The 19,082-nt window shown below is 53.1% G+C and overlaps 1 protein-coding gene across 1 annotated transcript; it reads left to right on the top strand.

Moving 5' to 3' along the window:
- Positions 1 to 3,204: 3,204 nt before the first annotated feature.
- Positions 3,205 to 18,636, top strand: SH3TC2 (SH3 domain and tetratricopeptide repeats 2; the record flags this gene model as incomplete). The annotated part of the gene is made up of 18 exons (XM_080353305.1): positions 3,205 to 3,352; positions 4,326 to 4,442; positions 5,605 to 5,709; positions 5,982 to 6,109; positions 7,077 to 7,182; positions 7,532 to 7,675; positions 7,774 to 7,975; positions 8,432 to 8,505; positions 9,253 to 9,448; positions 10,244 to 10,380; positions 11,332 to 11,373; positions 11,477 to 13,180; positions 13,286 to 13,466; positions 14,938 to 15,088; positions 16,431 to 16,553; positions 17,102 to 17,252; positions 17,884 to 18,080; positions 18,445 to 18,636. The coding sequence occupies 18 exons, from the start codon at positions 3,205 to 3,207 to the stop codon at positions 18,634 to 18,636; spliced, it is 4,098 nt and encodes a 1,365-aa protein (XP_080209431.1).
- Positions 18,637 to 19,082: the final 446 nt, after the last annotated feature.

Consider the following 19,082-nt stretch of genomic DNA (forward strand, 5'->3'; position numbering starts at 1 on the left):
GACATGTTGGGTTTAGGAGAGCGGATTTGGTCCCGGGGAAGGGTGCTGCTGTGTGGCAGCCCTGGAGGCTGACAGTGTCCACAAAGCCATGTCCCCTAGACGAAGGGTGCCCAGGCAGGCGCCCTGCCTCCTGTTTTGTGCCCTGGGGAGGGAACCACGGCCAGCAGGTGAGCTGCAGAGGCTGCGCGGCTGGCATGGCTACACCAGCTGCGCAGAGGGAGCAGAGACCCTGGACAGCTGGGACAGGCAGAGACCCCCAGCCAGCACAGCCTGAGACCCTCAGGAAACTGTTTCTGAACTTACTAGGGCTGGGCTTTTCCAGGGAGGGCAGGCTGAGGGCTTCAGCAGCAGCAACGGGGGCTCTCCAGGGTTGGTAAGCAGCAGGGTGGGCAGTGGAACTAGAGGCATTTGGGTTGCTGGCTAAAAGCAAAATTCAGATCAAACAGGAGGGTAGAGGGGTGGGTTTGGTCACTAAGTTATCTAGGTAAACTTAAAAGAGAAATTTCAAAACTACTGAGAAGGACATTTTTGTTTAGAAAATGAAACATACCATCCAGTTGATTTAAAAAATATAATATGGGTAGAAGAATTTGATGCTAATTGGTGAGCAGGTATTGCTAAAACCAACAGCATTCTGAGTGAAGCAAAAATCTTTGTCAGAAAACACCTGCCCTGTTTGAGTGCTGACGACTTTGACAGCATGGGCCCAAACCAGCACCATCTTTCATGCACAGATGTGCCTGACTCCATCACCGAAACTCAGGTTGTGTGCTTGGAGCGCAGGCTGACAGGAACCCGTGTCTGGATCTGAACTCCCCCTCCCATTCCTGCACCTTCAGAGCATCCTGAGGTTGACTGAAGGAGTTTTCTAAATGTGGAGCTTTCCAGGGCCGATGTGCAACAGGAACAGACAGTGTCCTTGCCACAGGGGGGGCAGCGCTGGCCTGTCCCAGCTCACCTTCCTGCAGGTCCCGCAGCTGCACAGCTTGGCGCGGGAAACATCAGCTTGACTTCAGCACGCCAGGAGAGAGCTGCAGTGCTTTGCACCCCAGTGTCTGGGGCTGAAGTGACCTCAACATTTCAGCATCTGGTTTCTCCTGATGAGGACTAGAAATCCCCACTCTTTCAGCCTTCTTGGCTGGCAGGCTGGTGCCTGGCCAGGACTGCATAGAGGCGTCGCTCAGTGCAACCTTCCCTGCAGAGCCTTTTGGTTTGACTGCTTTCGTTAGAAGTTTCCTAGCCAGCTCCATGAATTTGTCTGGTGAGAAATTACTCACTGGAGTAATTACTCACCACTCTGGAGAAGCTCAAGGCCCTGCCGTGCATTGGGATGCAGCCTGGCTGCCTGGGAGAGCCAGCAATGCTCCTGAGCACACCACAGCAAACAGGTCACTGCTGTTGTGACAGTGGCATTGGCAGGGTGCCGAAGTAAAGACCCATCCCTGAAAAGACTTCCCTATCTGTGACTTCTCTCCCTAGACCTTTTGGGTTTTATTTTGCAGGGGCTGTGTTGCTCTTCCCCAGAGATGCTCTGCGGACATCTGCCATCTGTAGCTCAGTGAGACCACACAGCTGGTCCTGAGTCCTGGTCCTGGAGGCTGGGGAAGGTCAGAGCATGTGAGCGAAGAGGGAATGAGACTCAGTCCTGGGCAGCCCAAGGGATCCCACGCAGCAGCTGAATCAATCTCTCCTGCTGTTGGCATCTGTGGTTCAGATAGTTCAGATCTCAGAGGTGAGATGGACCCTACAAGCCCCGCAGGAGCACACGGCTTCTGTGCTTGCAGAAAACTTGTCTGTGGCTTGCCTGGACATAGCTCCGCTCCGCTGAGGTTGGTGTGGAGTGGGCAGTGCTGCCAGCTGCCATCGCTGTGAAACAGGGAGAGCGCCGGCTCGGCTGGGCAGGAAGGTGGCCCAGGAACAGCTGCACAGACAGCCTTGGCTGGAGGATGCTGATGGGTGTCCCCGCAGGTGGGGCAGGTGCCTGCCACAGTGTCAGGAACAGAGTTTCCTTTGGAGGTGTGAGGAGATCAGCACTGAAGGGGCCAGCTGGAAGCTCAGGCAGGCTCGTCTGACCACAGGGCTCCCCATGCCGCGGCGGGCAGGAGGAATGAGAGGAATGTGCCACGTGGGCTGGGCGACACGCTCCCAAAGGCAAGGGCGAGAGCGGAGCCAGGGCAATGGCGGGGCCGGCACAGGGGGGATGAGAGCATCAGGAGCTCTGTGCCCAGCTCTGCGACCCCCAGCACAAGAAATACATGGATCTGTTAGAGAGGATCCAGAGGAGGGCCATGAAAATGATTGCAGGGCTGGAAACCCTCTCCTAGGAAGAAAAGCGGAGAAGATTCCAGGGAGACCTTATTTCAGCCTTCCATTACCTAAAGGGGCTTATGAGAAGGACGGAGAGAGGCTTTTTAGTAGGGCCTGTAGTGACAGGACAAGAGGCAATGGTTTTAAACTGAAAGAGTGTAGATTTAGATTAGACATTAGGAAGAAATTCTTTACTTTGACAGTGGTGAGACACTGGAACAGGTTACCCAGAGAAGCTGTGGATGCCCCATCCATGGAAGGGTTCAAGGTCACGTTGGATGGGGCTTTAAGCAACCTGGTCTAGTGGAAGGTGTTCCTGTCCGTGGCAGGGGAGTTGGAAAAAGGTCTTTTAAGGTCTCTTGGGAGACTTTAATTTACCAGATTTCTGCTGGAAATACAATACAGAGGAAATGGTCTTGGGGTTTCCTGGATTGTGTGGAAGACAAATTCCTGAGACAGCTGACCAGTGAGCCAACCAGGGAAGGTGCCCACTGGACCTGTTGTTTGTGAACAGAGGAGGACTTGTGGGTGATATGATGGTTGGAGAACACCTTGGGCAAAGTGATAATGAAATTAAAGAGTTTTCAGTTCTCAGAAAAGGAAAAATTTCTTCATGGAAAGGGCTGTCAAGCATAGGAACAGGCTGCCCAGGGAAGTGGTGGAGTGACCATCCCTGGAGGTATTTAAAAGACACATAACTATGACACTTTGGGACATGGTTTAGTGGTAGACTTGGCAGTGTGAGGTTTCTGGTTGGACTTGATGATTTTAAAGGTCTCTTCTAGCCTAAATGGTGCTATGATTCTATGATTCTATCCCAAACCATTCCCTGACTCTGTGCCCATCGCCCCCGCCTCGCCGGCAGCCGGTGCCGGTCAAAAGGCGCATTGTGCATTGATGCTGGGGCCGAGCCGCGGTGCCGGCCGGGCAGCGAGCAGCCGCTCGCCCCGCAGCACCTGCCAGCTCAGGGCTGGCGGTGTCGCTGGACACATGGGCTGCTGCCTGGGGACCCCCTGGCGCCAGGACCTGTCCCTGGGGTGCACAGGTAAGCTGCCCGTGGGAATGCCACAGCCCTGCCCTGTCCGAGCGGGGCTGTGAGAGCTGAGGCTGCAGAGCTCACCCCGCTGCTGGGGCTGCTGGGGAGGCTGACGCTGAGCACTGGCTCACTTTGGTGGCTTACCTGCATTTCCCAAGGCGGCCACTGCTGTCCCCTCCTCTTAATAGGTGCTTGCTGCATCGCTAGATTTGGGTGTGTGGGGGATGAGGCAGAACATTTTGGCCAGGGAGGGGAGAGGGTAACTTAGGGGATTGTTTTATTCCCATGCTGTTGGTTTTTCAGTGCCCACTTTGCCACCCCTGTCCTGCTGCCACTGTTGCCCAGGAGCACCCCAAGCATTGCAAGGCTTGCAGAGCCCTTGGGGTGCTGACAGCCCCCGACACGCGATTCCCGTCCTGGTGTGCAGGAATGAGCTAACGGGGCTGTGCTAACGGGCTGGAGGAGGGAGGTGGCTCAGGGCCAGGAGCTGTGGCCACGTGTCCCCCGGGAGAGCCAGTGCCAGCGGGTGCCAGGAGCACTTGAGCCCCGGCTGTTGGGACCGCAGCCCTGGGCACTGGGACCTGCGCTCGGCTCCGGGCTGGGGCTGTTTCCTGACCACTGTTACAAAACGCACCGGGGAGGTAAATGAGTCACTGGCATGACCGGGAACGACTCCCCACCAGCAATTCCAATTGGTCTCTTGAAAATACTTTCAGTTCCCTTTCTGAGCCTGGCCCAAACAAAAATAAACACTGAATCGGTTAATGCAGTAGGGAGTAAACCCATTTTTCCTCTCACCCAAGCGAGCCCTGGCCCCTGCCTGGCTCGAGACCCACTGGCATGCTTTGCCATGCCGCTAGCAGAGACAACAGGAGCAGTGTCCGACCTGCCACCTCCTTTGGCACATCAAATGGAGACCTCTCAGGCAGGGAGCATCCTGCAGGGGATCTGAACGCCTCTCCCCACCACCTGTCTTCCCCAGGCGAAGAGTGTGACTCCTGCTGCCCCTGCTCGCCTGTGCTCCTGCCGCGCTGGGACCTGCATCACGCTGCAGCCGAGTGCCAGGGAAGATGGTGTTGGGAGAAGAGCATGGCATCAGGTACCTGTCCCCGGGGAAGGGGAATCAGCCCCTGCCCACCAGGCCCTGCCAAACCCAGCAGAGCCCCCCCGGGTCTGCCGGAAGGCAGGGAGGAGAGGAGGGGAGGGAGGAGTGAAGCAAGCGGCAGGCAAGCCCAGCCCAGGCAGGAGCCAGTTTGGGTTTAACTCTGGCTCTGGCTCGTTTTGCTTCCCTGTCTCACTTTCTGCCATGTGTGCTGGATGAAGTCCTGTGTTAAGTGTGTTCAAATCAGCTGTTGAAATGTAGAGCCTTTTGTTTCAAAGAAAAGCTCATACTTTATGTGTTCAGCCTTGGGCCATTCTTTTCCACTGCTAACTATAACTAAGGATTATAATTCTGAGTGCAAATAACAGTTTATTTTACTGACTAGCAAAGCTGGCTCAATAAAAAGAACTGTAGAGTATAGTTATGGTCACAGAAGTGACTTAGAAAAGCTGCTGCATGTTCCAGCTCCAGATCTCTGGGTACATGTTTGTCTTACAAATCCAATCTAATCACTGATAAAAACTGGGTTTTAATCTTGTTATCCCTCCACAGCCAATACAGCTGTGGAAGAGCAAGCTGGGTTTTTATGAGCCTCAGCTTTCATTAACATAATTACCAGCTGAAGTTTCAGTTCTCGAATCCTTTATAGCAATAGTTGACAATGTGTGAAGCATAGAGAATGCAGCTTGGATTTCAGATACCGACCAGAGCAGGCAGGGGAGAAAATCTCATTTTGACTGTCAAACTGATGAGCAAAGAGTTTTGCAAGTCCTTGGCTCTCTCGTGCTGGGGAAGTGCTCCTGCTCTGAGGTCTCCTCCAAAAACACCCTCTGTGCCATGGGGTCATGCTTCTACCAGATCTGCTCAGCAACGATCTGTCCCAAGAGCAAGGAGGAAAAGTCCCCTCACTTCAAAGCCACTCCAGCACTGGAAAGAAGCCAGTCATCAAGAGGACCGGGTAGTTAGGACACACCGGTCCCGTGGATCTTGCCTCCACCCTTGAGTATGATTGTAGAGTGATACTAGATTCGCACAGTCCCCAGCCAGATCTGCAGTGCAACCATGGGCTTTGCTTTCAGGAGACATGGTTAGGGACAACTTCATAGACCTTTGCCACAAAATTTGACAGCAGCTCTTCTGTGTCCCCCCTCCTTGCTAGGTAAGGTTGGTGCATCGGAGCCAAGCGACCCCGCTACCAAGGCAGCAGAAAGTCCACCGGACACCCCCTCGGTGCTGCTGGCTGTCGAGGAGGGGTTTCCACCAGGTAGGATGCTGCCTTGGGCATCACCCGGGTTTCCAGTAGTTGAATGTAGCAAGATCTGGCACTGCAGCTAACCGAGCTCCTGTCATCGCTTGAGTTTCTCATCTTGGCTCTGGGGCAGGATGACAGACTGCGTTTGTGTTGTTTGAGCATCACAACCGGGCGAGGGCTGGAGGCACTGGTGGGGCTGGCTGCAGGGAGGTGGTGCGGTGGAGGCAGTGCTGTATGGTGTGGAGCTCCTTCTCCCTCTTAACCCTTCACATTTCCTTTTCAAGAGATTTCACTCTTCTTCTCCGTTGAGAGCCGCTCCTCCCGGTGCCTCAATTCCCAGCTCCAGGAAGCAGCCAGAAAGAAGCTGTGGGCCCTGGAGAGTGATGACAGAGACGTTTGTGCCCTATTCAAGGTAGGAGCCCCAGCCTGGTAGGGCAGAGCGTGTACTGGGAGGCTCCTGACATGATGGGGTGTGTGATAGGACATCAAACCAGCCAAGAAAGAGAAGCTTCTCCAAGGATGCTGCTGCAGGGTGTGCTCCTGCACACAGGGAGACCAGAATGATGGGGGAAATGAACTGGTAAGAGGCAGATACAAAGTTGAGCCTCGTGTCAGAACCCTCATACCGGAGTCTCTGAGCTGCCTGAGGGATCACACAGAGAGCCCAGGGGTGAGTCTAAATAGCTGGCGTTTCACAGGGCTGGGATCACCAAAGCTGTACACCAGAACCAGGTTCCCAGTGGAGGTGGCATCTTTGGACACGCACAGGGGTTCTCAGAATATTTGCCTTCACATAGAAAAACCGTCATAGGTGTAGAGACGTTTCTTGGACCGAACTCTCCTTCCCTGCTGGTTTCTAAGGCCCTGGCTCCTCAGGGCTCCCTGCAGAACTTCCCAGAAGATGTGGAACAGTGCAGACAGACCAGCGCCAGCAACAGCGAAAGGAAAGCCGCTCCCTCGAGGCACAGCCGCTGCTTGTGGCCTCAGAGCTGCAGTTTGGAAGATGTACCTGTCCTGACTGAACATTAACATGGCTGGTATGGTTCAGGTGTCTGGGTTTCAAAAGCACGGTGGTCCTGTTGTGCGCTACAGGGGAAAAGATTTGTAGGAGGAGGTGGAGCTTCTTTGCCCTCCCTTTGCTGCACCATGGGGAGCTGTCACGGCAGGTGCTCCATCCCTCCTGGCTGAAGGACTCAGGTGGCTGAACCACCCTCCTGTTAACCCCAGGCAACCCACTCACACACCTTCGGTCTCAACTATGCTCGTGGATGAGTGCCTAGTCTCATTCCAGGGTCTAATATTACTCCCATGCTGAAAAGGATACCCCCTCTCAGAGTCCCAGGACCGTCACTTAATCTCGCTTTGTCTTCCAAGCGTAGGAGCTGTCAGCCAGGCTGGTCTGTATGCAAGCACAGGAGGATCGGTTCATCCTCACCTTCAAAACCCTAGAAGAAGTCTGGAAGTTTTCCACGTATTTGACTTTAGGTAATGTTTTCAAGCTATGGGAGATCTGAACAGTGCGATAAGTGGCTTTGGAGAAAGAATTATTTGACACCCAAAACCCAGTGACGTAACAGGGTAGACAGATAAAGAATATGAGTTAGAAATCCTTGGTGTCCATCTGCAGATCTATGAAACCACTGTCTGCATCAGAGAGACCCAGGAAGGATGCCTTTTGGGTGATGCCTCTGTTGCATTTTGGGGATGGAGACCGAATTAGAGGCTGTTGCCTCACAGCATGGTTACAGATGGCAGACTGGGAGACATCTGAAGAGCATGTCACCCCGCACAGTCAAGAGAGGTGCTAGCGCTGCTTTCTCTCTTGCTTTCTTAGGGTATGTGGGCAGCTGTTTGGAGCAGCTTCTCTTTGACCAGGAGTACTGGCTAAACTGTACTCTGATGGAGGACACAGAGGTCAGAGTTACTGTGGATGAAGATCGCCTGGCTGCCATATATATGGGTCTGCTCCTCCAGGAAGGTGAGGAGGGACTTCTCTAAAGCATCTCAGCAGGGCTGTGTTGTAGCGATGTCTTGCACTGATGCCATTGACCTGGCCATGACTCCTTCTATCTGCAGGTAACTTTTTTTCCAGAGCAGTGCCGAGTGCCTGGCAGCCAGAGCAGGAGGGAGAGGAAGGTCTGCAGCTCTGCGAGAACACGCTGATCCATGTGAAGAGCATTGGAGAGGAGTCCAAGTGGGAAGGGATGTCCTTACTGACAGGTCAACGAGGTCTGGTACCTCTGTCAGCTCTGGAGCCAATAACTCAGCCATTTTACCAGTAAGTAGACTGGCCAATTACTAGTGATCAAGCCAAGATCCTTTCCGGATCCTGATGTATGAGCTAGCACCAAGCCTGGGGTGAGACACTCCGCCTGCCTCTGGCAATGGGAAAGAGTTACACAATGTTGTGAGGATATACATTATGCATAAAGACAACCACTGGAACCAATTCAGGTCCTGTTAATGGGACAGAGCAAGGATATGCTTCAGTTATCATTCTTGTATGATATTGATTTAGGTCATACAGGAGATTATTTGTGATTTACAGGTGAATACCTGGGAGAAAAAACATAGCCCAAGACTTAGGCAATAGCAGTCCAAGTGGGGCCCCATAGCAGCTCTGGCACTCCGGGGGGGCAGAACATCTGTCCTGCTCATGTGAGGCCATCTCTGGTGGTGGCCTGAGGACAGATCTGCTCAGAAAGGACCAGTGTGGTTCCCCTTTGCCTTGCAGGTGGTTCCTGAAGAATTATACTGTGAGTTTTGGCATCTCCCAGGAGATCAGTGGGACAACATCTCAGCCAGTTGGTGAGTGATACCTGTGTAATGCAGCAGCCCTTCCCAGGGAAGGGCACAGCCCTTGCAAACCTGGGTTTGGCCACAAATGCAAAGGGTCTATCTCTTGCTCTGACAATAGCACTCCAATGCAAGGTGCTCTAAGGGAACGCAGAGCTTGAAAATTGCATGTTCTTAAAAGGGTGATCTGAAGAACACAGGGTACAGAAGGCTGCTGGTGGCATCCCTCTGCCACTAGGTTTTTCTATTCTGCTGCAATTTTATCTCTCCTTTAATTCTTTCAGGACTGAAGTTTTAAATAATTAGGCTTCATTGTGCCCCCCATTCACCAATTAGCCCCAGGCCATTCCCACCCGAACATGGGCACTGTTCAGAGCTTGCTGGCCACGGGAGGTCACTGCAGGTGTGAATTTGGTGTGTAGTGTGACGGACATTTGTGCCGTTAAAGATTTCACTCCTGGCAGAGAGCTGAGACAGCACAGCCTCTGTGAAGCCCCATGTTCCCAGCCACCTTCCATACTGCAGGTCTCAGAGGTTTCAGTCTTTGGCTGCATGGCGTTTATCCCAGCCTCTTGTGTATTTCATTATAATCCTCTTCTCAAGAAGAAGCTGCAGTCCAAGAGCACAATAAGTTTTAGGGGACAGAGAGGCAGCCTTCTCAAGCTGAAATCATGGTCCCTCCTTGACCAAGTCTTTCCAGCGAGGAAGCTTTAACAGTGGCCTCACACTGAAGTGCCCTTGTTTGCCTTGGTTTCCCAGTCAAAGGCAGATGCACAGCCACAGAGGACCACAGAGGAGCAGCATGGGATGAACTGAGTTTCTCCAAAGGGGACAGCATAGAAGTCATCGGCTTCCTCATTCCAGGACTCCCGTGGTTTGTGGGCAAATCCCTCAGCAGTGGGACCATCGGCTTTGTCTCTACCCAATACATAAATCCCAAGGCTTGTGAACCTCTGTAAGTTTAATGCTACTATCTAGATTAATTTAAACTCAGAAGGAAAGGAATACTCCAAGTATCAACTCAAGACTACGTGAGAGTCCAGAGCAAGTAATTTGCTTTGCAAGGCCTTCATAGAGGATCCATTTGGGGTCTATCCAGAAGCACTGGCCAGGCTCTGCTGCCAACAGGCTGCAGGAATCTCTGCCCAGATGAAGCAATCATATTCCACTTGCCACTGGTGATTGCTGGAGAGTAGCAGATCTGGCCCTGGGCTAGACCTGGCTTTGTGTTAAGGCAGCCCAGGACATCTGTGTACCAGACAACCTGGCTTCAGAGTTTCACCTGGAAATGTTCTTGACTTTGTAGCTTTGTCTGAAGGGCTGTGAGCCTGGCAAGGCTGTGGAGAGTGATCACTGCTGAGGCTTCTCCTCCAAGAGTGTGTGTGGGGGGATGAGGTCTTAACCTATTGCAAGGTCTGTTGGGCTTTTCTGGGTTAGGCCCACTCAAGGTAAGCCTTAGGCACTTTTCTCTGACACTACAGAGAACAGAGAGGAGATCAGATGAGTCCCTGGCCTCAAAGAGGGCTTCTGGAGACAAAAATGACCATTAGGTCCCTTCCTCTGGCACCCTCCCTGGAGAGGCTGGATTTGAGAGCCCTAATGGGAAAGGTGTCCGGACTCTTGTATTCATCTGCAGAACTTTTCTACTGGGAGAAAGAGGAAGGATGGGAAAAGCCATCCCACGGGACAGCTGTAGTGTCAGGGGATGGGGACACACTGACTGTTTCCCATGATGTCTGTCTCAACCTAGGGGAAAGGGCTCAGTGTTTCTGAGCGAAGAAGAAAAGGCCCCACTCCTGCGCATCCCCTGCAATGGTGGCGAGCAGCACGTCACTACCCTCCTCGGTGACCTGGCACGCACTGACATCACCTCTGTGTACCGCCTGGGTGAGCTTCCCTGCTCCTGATGTGCCCAGCCCCATGGCTCCCCACAGGCAGCAATGCTGCATGGTGTCTAAAGAGCTCCATGCTCAGGGCTTTGCGGGGGACACGACCTCCGTGCCCTCTGCTCAGCCTGGTTGTGAAGGCTGTAGATACCCTCAAGGGATGGACCATGCCACACTGCATTTTGCAGGGGTCTTCTCTGCTTCCAGAGCAGCTCCTCAGCTGTGGTTCACCCTGGCAAATGCTGCTCTTGACTGCTCATGGCTGTAGGTCCCTGCCTACAGCAGGTCCCCTGCTGCTGTCTGACCTTTGGGTGTATATGGAGTGGGATACACAGCTAAAGTGGCAGGTGACATCATCTCCATGCCCACAGCAGGAGCCAGGAGGGCAGGATTCCTGAGTGCACTTTTGAGGTTCTCTATTCTTGCTGTGTGGTTTTGGTCCACAGCTAGTTATCTCAGTTTCTTGCTTTCTCACTACCCAGAAACACAATGTGGCCATGCAGGCCTGAGCCTGCGATCTCCTGGGGTTCAGGAAACTGCCCAGATGAGCCCGTTCAGGTGCAGTGAGCCCAGGGTACAGCCTGTCAGATATATTTGCATATCTGAAACCTCTGAATATGCACAAAAAGGCTCTTAAAAGAGGCAGATACGGTAAAATCCACTTGTGAAAAATAAGACCTGCTTGTTCCCAAGTAACTATACTCCTGCTCACCTCACCACCAACTCAAAGCTGTTCTTCGTGGTCTAAGATGGAGCCAAGCACCAGCAGACAGAGGGGTAGAAACTGCAGCTGCATGTGGTGCCTGCAGCCAGAAGTGATTCTGGTCTCCCACATCAGGTCTGAGCTTTAACAGAGCAGCAGCAGATCTCAATAAGGTTTGAGCACTGTGTCTGCACATTAACAATGACCATGGCTTTGGGCTTTTTGTTTTCTATTTGTCTCTTTGTGTAGATGGTTTTGAACCCACAGCCATGCTCCCAAAGGTGCCATCAGGTGAGTACGTGGAGGGGACAGAATGGGATGCTTTTATGATGACTTCTGAGGGTGAATTTTGAAATGACAAAACATTCCACTATGGTTTTCCTGTCCTTTCTAGGGGCTGTTCTCCATGGCTGTAAAGATATCCAGCTGCTCCAGTCTTGGGAGGAAATAAATGATGTGGTTACGACCAGCACCTCCGAGCTGTCTAGCCCAGGGAGTGAATCCGTCCCTCCTATGTTGGAAGATTTTCTCCTGGAGAAGCTGGATGATTTTGATGATCCCAAGTTCTTTATTGACCTGAATGCTGGACACATGGAAGATGCTGATGTCTTTGACCCCATATTGACCTTCCTTAACCAAGACAGTTATGTGCCCAGTTTTCAAAGCCTCTATGATCTCAGTTTTTCCTTTCTCAATTCCACTTTTTATGGTTTCTCTGACGAGGATGAACTGGTCTTGTACCTTGAGACATCCAGGAACTGGGCCAAGAGGACTCATTCAGTTTGGGCTCATGTCAGGCTCTGTTTCCTCTTGGGTAAGCTCTGCATCAAAAAGGTAAAGTTATCCCAGGCCCGAGTCTACTTTGAGGAAGCCATGAGCACCCTGGACAGGGGTTTTGGGGACCTGCCCCTGCTGGCTGCACTGCACGTGAACCTGGCCTCCATCTACTTGAAACAGAACATGAAACACAAATTCTCCTCTCTGCTGGGAAAAACAGTGGCCTTGCTTGTCTGCTTGCCCGGCCACTCCTTCAGCTCTGAGAACGAGCTGGAAGTCATGATGTACGTCCTGAGGGAAGCCATTGCTGTGGGTAATGTGCCCTTGGAGGCACGGGTCTGCTTCCTTATTGTCAAGCTCTTCCTACAACTGGGCAAAAATGATGAAGTGCTGCCCTTTACCGAGCATCTTCAATGTCTCAGCACCACTTTACTCAGCCCGGGCGCTAGTTCTGTGCCGCTGGATGCCACCCCCATCTTGAGCTACCTGTATGACAAGAAGTACTTGCCAAATATCGCACTGGCCTCTGCCAGGTTGTTTGTTCCCAGCGGCATCAAGGGGGCACCAACGCCCATTTGGAGAGCTGGCTTCATCCTTCAAAATGCTTCCAAGCTCTTGGGAAACCAACTGGAGAGGAGCAGCATCCCAGCACTGGCTTGTTTCTACCTCAAGCAAGCACTGCATTTCTCCTGTGAGAGGAGAGCCGTGCCCATCCAGAGGACACTGTGTGCCATCTTGTCCAGGATGTACCTCCAGCATGGAGTGTTGGACGGGGCGGTTTGTTACGCAGCCACAGCCGTAACCCTCAGCAGACTCATGGGCGAGGAGGAGGCTTTTGCGTCTTCCCTGTCTTTGGGGTGGATGTATCTCCTGCACAGGCAGCCGGGCCTGGCTGCAGACATCATGTGGCAGCTCTTGCGCTCTCTGCACAGGACAGACGGCGTGACCCAGGGTGGAGCCGTGCACAACCTCCTGGGCATTGCCCTCCGAGCAGAAGGGCAGGTGCAACAGGCTGCAGAGAACTACCTCCTGGCCCTGCACAAAGCCAAGGAGACCGGGAACAAGAGGAACCAGGCTATTGCCCTGGCTAACCTGGGGCAGCTGAGCCTCTCGCATGGGGCAAACCAGCTGTCTGAGCTCTACCTGCTCCAGTCGGCTCAGCTCTACGCTGAGCTCCAGGGAAGCGAAGACCTGGAGATGGAGTTGGTGCAGGTGCTGCTGTGGCTAGCACAGGCCATGGTGAACAGGCAGAGGATGGAAGATGGCAAACTCTGTTATGAACTGGCATTGGTTTTTGCCCTGAAGTGGCATAACATGAGGAGTGAGTACAGCTTTGCGAGGGCAGCGTTCACCTCTGAGCAGCACCCTGTTGGGTCCCTAACGCCATCCCCTGACCTGTCCTTTTTCCCTTCCCTGTACCATGCAGGTCAGCTTCACATCACTGAGTCTCTCTGCCACTTCTACAGCAAAGTGTCCCCCGATCTCCAGGCCTGCATTACCTACCACGAGCACTGGGTATCTTTGACACAACAGCTGCAGGACAGGGAGCTGGAGGGCAATGTTCGGCAGACCCTCAGCCAGCTCTACCAGGCTTTGGGCACATCTGAGTAAGTCCTGTCTGTGGCTGTTAGATGCTGTTAGAGTGGGGTCCCTTCCCACCCAGAGCAAGAGCAGGGGTTTTCCTGGGGTGCCCCTAGAGAGACAGCAGCTCTAGCTGCCCCACAGGCGGGCTGCTGGTTAATGCTGAGATTGACGAGCTTCGTGGTGCGAAGGGGAGCAGTTCAATGTCAACCAGAGCACCGTGACAGCTGTGCAAACCCTGGGCTGTTAGTTGGGACAGAACTGGGGTCTGGCCCAATACAGTTTTCCAGAGGGACATTCAGCCTTAATTGGAGGGGACCCAATGACAGGGAATTTGTTACTTCCTTTGGAGGCTTATTGCAGTGATTAATCACCATTCACCAGTAAAAATAGGTTCCTTATCTCTTATTTGAATAACTCTGGCTTCAGCCTCCAGCTGCTGAGTCTGCCCTTCCTATCTCTGCTGGAATATTTTCCCCAGGGAGGTACTTAAGACCCTGTATCAGCTCACCTTTCAGTCTCCCGCTTGACACACACAAGTGTCTGATTAGTTTAGGCAGGAGGGGAAAGGAAGAGACCTGGACAGACCACAGATCTTTTTCAGTTTTTGAAAGCAAATGTGTTAAATAGTGGAGAGCTAGAGCCCGTGTCCCAGAAGGACAAATTGGGAGTGGCTGTCATTAACTGAGACCTTAACCTTCCCATGCTAGGTCACAGTGAGTTCAGAGGGAAGGTATTTAGGAAGCAGACGCCTGTCATGTGAACAGTGCTATTTAAGACCACAACGCACCCCATTCCCTGGACACGAAGGACAGCTGGAGCCCAGCTGCCAGCAGGCGAGACACCAAGCAAGCAAACATGCCCTGGGCACTGCCCGGCGCTCCCTTTGCCACAGCTGGCACGTCCAACCCACTGGCTCACCCTGCTGCTTGTCCCTTTGGACTCTTGGGGGGTTTAAAGCCTTCCAGGGGCTTGAAAATGGGCTATAAGGTCTTGCACATGTGCCCATGGATATGCCTCTTTGGCTGCACTGAGGGACGAGCAATAAGCAGATGTGGTTTTGGGTGACAGATGCTGTCTGGAAAACAAGGTGTCCCTGCCTATGCTCCCCTGTGTAGCTGGGAGTGACTTTGGGGCTGAGTGCAGGGGGGAAAACAGGGTTTGCAGGTGACCTGGACAAAACCTTCTTTATCAGCTGGAAGCAGCAGTGGTGGGGAGCAGCCCCTTGGGGAATGGGCTGCCTTGGGGCTGCGCTTAGTACTGTAGTCCCCGGCTGATCTAAGGTTACCAGATGATACACACACGTGCACTAAAGTGTAGAGTCTTTGACGATTTTACCAGGACACGCTACTCAGAGATGTGGTGCCCATTTGTCTGTAACCTTTGGCAACTGTATGAGAAGACAGGATCGCCAATGGGGAGGTGTCGTGGGAGCTTTGCAGCTGGTTGCTGGGGGGTGTCCTGTAGTTTTCCTGCAATGGCTCTTTACCATCACAGGGCTTTGAGACTGTCCCTGGACTGCACCAAACAGAGTCTAAGGATCTTCATTGACCTGGAGGAGAGTGTGAAAGCAGCGGAGGCCTGGCTGCAGGCAGGCAGGCTCTACTACCTCCTGCAGGAAGATGAGCTGGTGGAGATGTACTTTCAGGTATGGGCAGGTGGCTGGAGTGGTCCCATTCTCACCCTGTCTAGCTGCATCCCCATCCCAGCTTTGTGGCTTGGTAGGAGCCTTTTGGGGATGGCAAACCTGGAAGAGAAAGTTCTTACGAACAGTGTAAACCTGCTGCTGGAAGGAGGGGCTGTTGCCTTACACTCATTCATTATCTGTCACTAAATTTCCTATCTTCCCATCCAAACGCTGGCTTTAGAGAATTCTTGGGTGAAAGTGAGTGAATTTATTGAGTAAGAAAGTGCTGTAGGAGTGCCAAAGGAAGCTGGAGGTACCAGGTGACCGGTTCCCATTACACATAGATAAGGGGTAAGGTGCCAGGAAAGTGCTTGGAGACTTCTTGGAGTAGAATACTAGTGGCTTCTTTCCATCTCTATCACTATTTTATCAGCTGAGCTGCAAAGAGGGAGAGCAGCTCATAAAATCCTAGGTCTCCCTCATTCAGGGAGCAGCTTCTGTTAAAAGATGGGAAATTCTTTGATGTGCCCAGAGTGAGCAGAGCAGAAGCTGGTTAGGTTTGGTGGGGTTTGCACTGGGCTGGACTATCCAGCAAAGCACCAGCCTGGACATGTGTAGATGATGTTTTGGGTCTTTACTCTGTTAGCCCAGCAGCACTTCTGAACTGGTGGGGCTGGGTGACTGAGGCACATGATGTTGGGAACAAGGGCAGAAGCCTTTCCCATCAGCCACACCAGCCTGCCCCTAGATCAGGTTGGCTCATGTTTTCAGCAGGGGCTAAAGGAGGGGTGGCTTTCCATTAAGGAGGGTCAGTTGACGTCAGATCTCAGCAGGGCATGTCTGAGTCCCTGAGGGGCCCCTTCCCGGGAGAGGTCACCAGCAATGACAAACTGTCACGGGGTAAGGAACAACCTGTTCTGGCTGGAAGGTGGCACCAAGGCCAAGCGCATATTTGGCACAAATAACAGTTCTTCCCCGAAGTCAGCATACCTGCCCTCCTTCCTGCAGGCTCTGCCCTTTCTCTGTTCCTTTCGTCAATCTTCACGTTGGCTCCATCACACCAGTGACAGACCAGGGCCAGGACAGCTCTGCTGTCCCAGCTCTGATGCTGTTGGATATCCCAGCTGATCAGCTTGTTGCACTGACCCACATAGGGACGGGTTATCTGGCTTCTGGCTCCATCGTCACGCACATCACTTGCAAATGCAGCACAACAGCCCCACACACCTTCTGGCCAACCTGCCTCCAATGCTGTTTGGAGTGCTGGGCTCATGTTGATGATGACTTGGTTTTATTTAATCACACCAATGTCTATGTGCAAATGTCTCTTTCCAAGTCTTACTCCAGTTCCTTTTCCTCCTAGGCAGCCATTCAGACTGCTCTGAAATCCGAGAACTTCTCCTTGGCCATGGATCTTTATGAAAAAGCAGGTGATACCTTTTTTAGTGGCAGCCGAAACAGGGATCGAGCGGTGGAGTTTTATAGGGTACTGTTCCCTCCCAGCGTTTCTGTTCTGGTGTTCTCACAAGGCGATGGCCATGGGCAGCTTTGCCCCAGGGCTGGCTGCAGCACCGCATGGCCAGACTGGAGGGACAGAGGGTGGAGAGGGATGAGCTGGTTCTGAGTGTGCCAGAATGCAAACACCGCTGCAGGGGGAAGCCTGGAGCACAGATATATTTTGCAATGGCTGCAGCTCACCCCAGAGATTATTTGGGAGGTGGGAACAGGGTCCTTACTTTACAAGTCCTGGCAGGGTTAGGTGTGAGCTGGTCGCTCCTGGGGACACGCTCGGAGTCAGAATTTCAGGCACCTAAGGAAGGGCAAAGATGTGGGGCTCAGGTTTTGAGAACCACATCCTGGGATTTGAAACTCATTTTCAGGGGAAAGAAGGGGCTAGAACTTGAACCTGAACATCTGCCTGCCAGGCCAAACCCTCGGTCCATCTCCTGCTGCTCCGTCACCCCTCTGTGGGCAGCGCTGTACCTGTACCGATGCCTCCAGGAACAGCTCGGACTCACTCTTCTCTCTCCTCAGGGAGGTGCTGTGCCCTTGGCCAGGAAACTAAAGGCCACGAAGACAGAGCTACGGCTATTCAATAAGCTGGCAGAGCTGCAGATCGGGCTGCAGGGCTATGAGAAGGCGCTGGAGTTTGCCACGCTGGCAGCCAGGCTGAGCATCAGGGTCGGTGAGTGCTGCACACCCGCAGGATACCCGGAGTTACAGGCTCCTGAGGATGGGGTTGCCTTTTGGGATGAGAACAGTGTGCCTGTGAAAGGGGGATCGCCTGCTTTCATAAGACTGATGGACCTGTTCTTGTCCTAAGTGGTAACATCTTTTTAAGGCCGCTTCCCTTTTGGAGCTGCAGGACGGCCATGGGGACTGCTGTGCCGTGGTGGTGGTGGGACCGGCTGAGCAGACGGTGGTTGCTACACCGGGGCACGGGAAGTCTGACAAAGGCACAGGACTGAACAGTTCCTCTCTACCCTGGCTCTTCTGATAAACTCATCCCTTCCCATTATACAAATAGTTTGAATGGGCAAAATGCCAGCATAAACGTCTGAGACGGAACTAATCTTGTAACAGCCCTTTGTAGCACCCAAGAAATCCCCTGATTGAATGACATACTGCCGGGCAATCTGTCCAGCCTTGATACCAGCAACCCTGCCAATGGCTGTTTTCTCTGAACGCAGTGTCTCCTTATGAAGATGTCCGTGCCCCCAGGCTGAGCCAATGCATCCCCACGCAGCCCAGCGTGCCGGGCTGGAGATGTATTGTGAGCACACTGCAGGCTGACTCTATCAGCAACTCTTTTCCAGGAGATCAATTGCAAGAGCTGGTTGCATTCCACCGCCTGGCCACAGTCTACTATTTTCTGCACATGTACGAGATGGCAGAAGATTGCTACCTGAAGACACTCGCCTTGCGTCCCAACATGCTGCAGTGCTCTGGAGAGGCCCTGTACTACTGCAAGGTCTATTGCCACCTTGGCAACCTGACCCTGCACAAACTGAAGGTAGGAAACCTTTCCATGATGATGTGTTGAGAATTCTGGTCTTTACAGAGAGCCAGGGGTAGAATGTTGATCACATATGCTGGCAGAGCAGCCACATGTGTAGACAGTTGCATCCTGTGACTCTCCATCCTATCCACAGCTTCAGAGTATATGCACATGATGCTGGCACAACCAGGTTTTGAAGGGGGAAAGACAATTTGGAAGGAAGTGCTGGCACTTGGCTGCAGCTATACAGAACCCATTTCAATGAAGTCAGGCGTCATGGGGTTCTGCCTGGAACCACCAGCCTCTCCTCCAGCTCCCTTGTACCCTGTGACCTTCAATTAAACCACTTCCTAATGCCTGCCCTGTCCTTTACGGTTAGGATGAACAGGATGCAGCAGCCTACTTCCTCCTGGCCCTCGCCGCAGCGACCGAGCTGGGAGACCGGGACCTGCAAGGCGTCATTCGCGCCAAGCTGGGTGACATCCCCGGTGCCCTGCGGGGGACCGAGAGCACACCGGGCTGTGCCACGTACCGGCCCAGATGGTTGAGTGAAGGCGGCCACATCGTCTGACCAACCCATCACTCCAGGGACTCCGGTCCAAGGTGTCAAGCAGCATCGTGCCATGCCACTGGCACAAGTCCATGTGCTCTCCAGGACAAGTGGCCCAGAAGAGGTCCCTGCGCCACATCCTAAGGAGCTGGCAGCATTTGGTCTTCTTGTCCGTGACAGGCAAGGGACCAAGAACTGGGGTCCTGCCCTCATATTTGGGGAGCAGGGCTGTGCATTGCAGCCCAGGTGGCACATTGAGACTGGGAATCTGGCAGGATGAGGCCCCAGCAGTGGTGCTGGGGTGTGTAGTGCAGCAGGGCTGAGTGACAGACTGCAGTTCCCTGCCCGGGACAGCAGCAAGAGAGCGCTGCCATGTGCCTGCCCGTCCCCCCCAGCTGCCCCACACACCTCAGGTCCTGTGGGGCAGCTCAGCCCCAAACAAGTGTGTTTTAACTTGAATAGCAACT

This window comes from Nesoenas mayeri (genome assembly GCF_963082525.1).
Source record: "Nesoenas mayeri genome assembly, chromosome: 14".
In the NCBI taxonomy this organism is placed as follows: Eukaryota; Metazoa; Chordata; class Aves; order Columbiformes; family Columbidae; genus Nesoenas; species Nesoenas mayeri.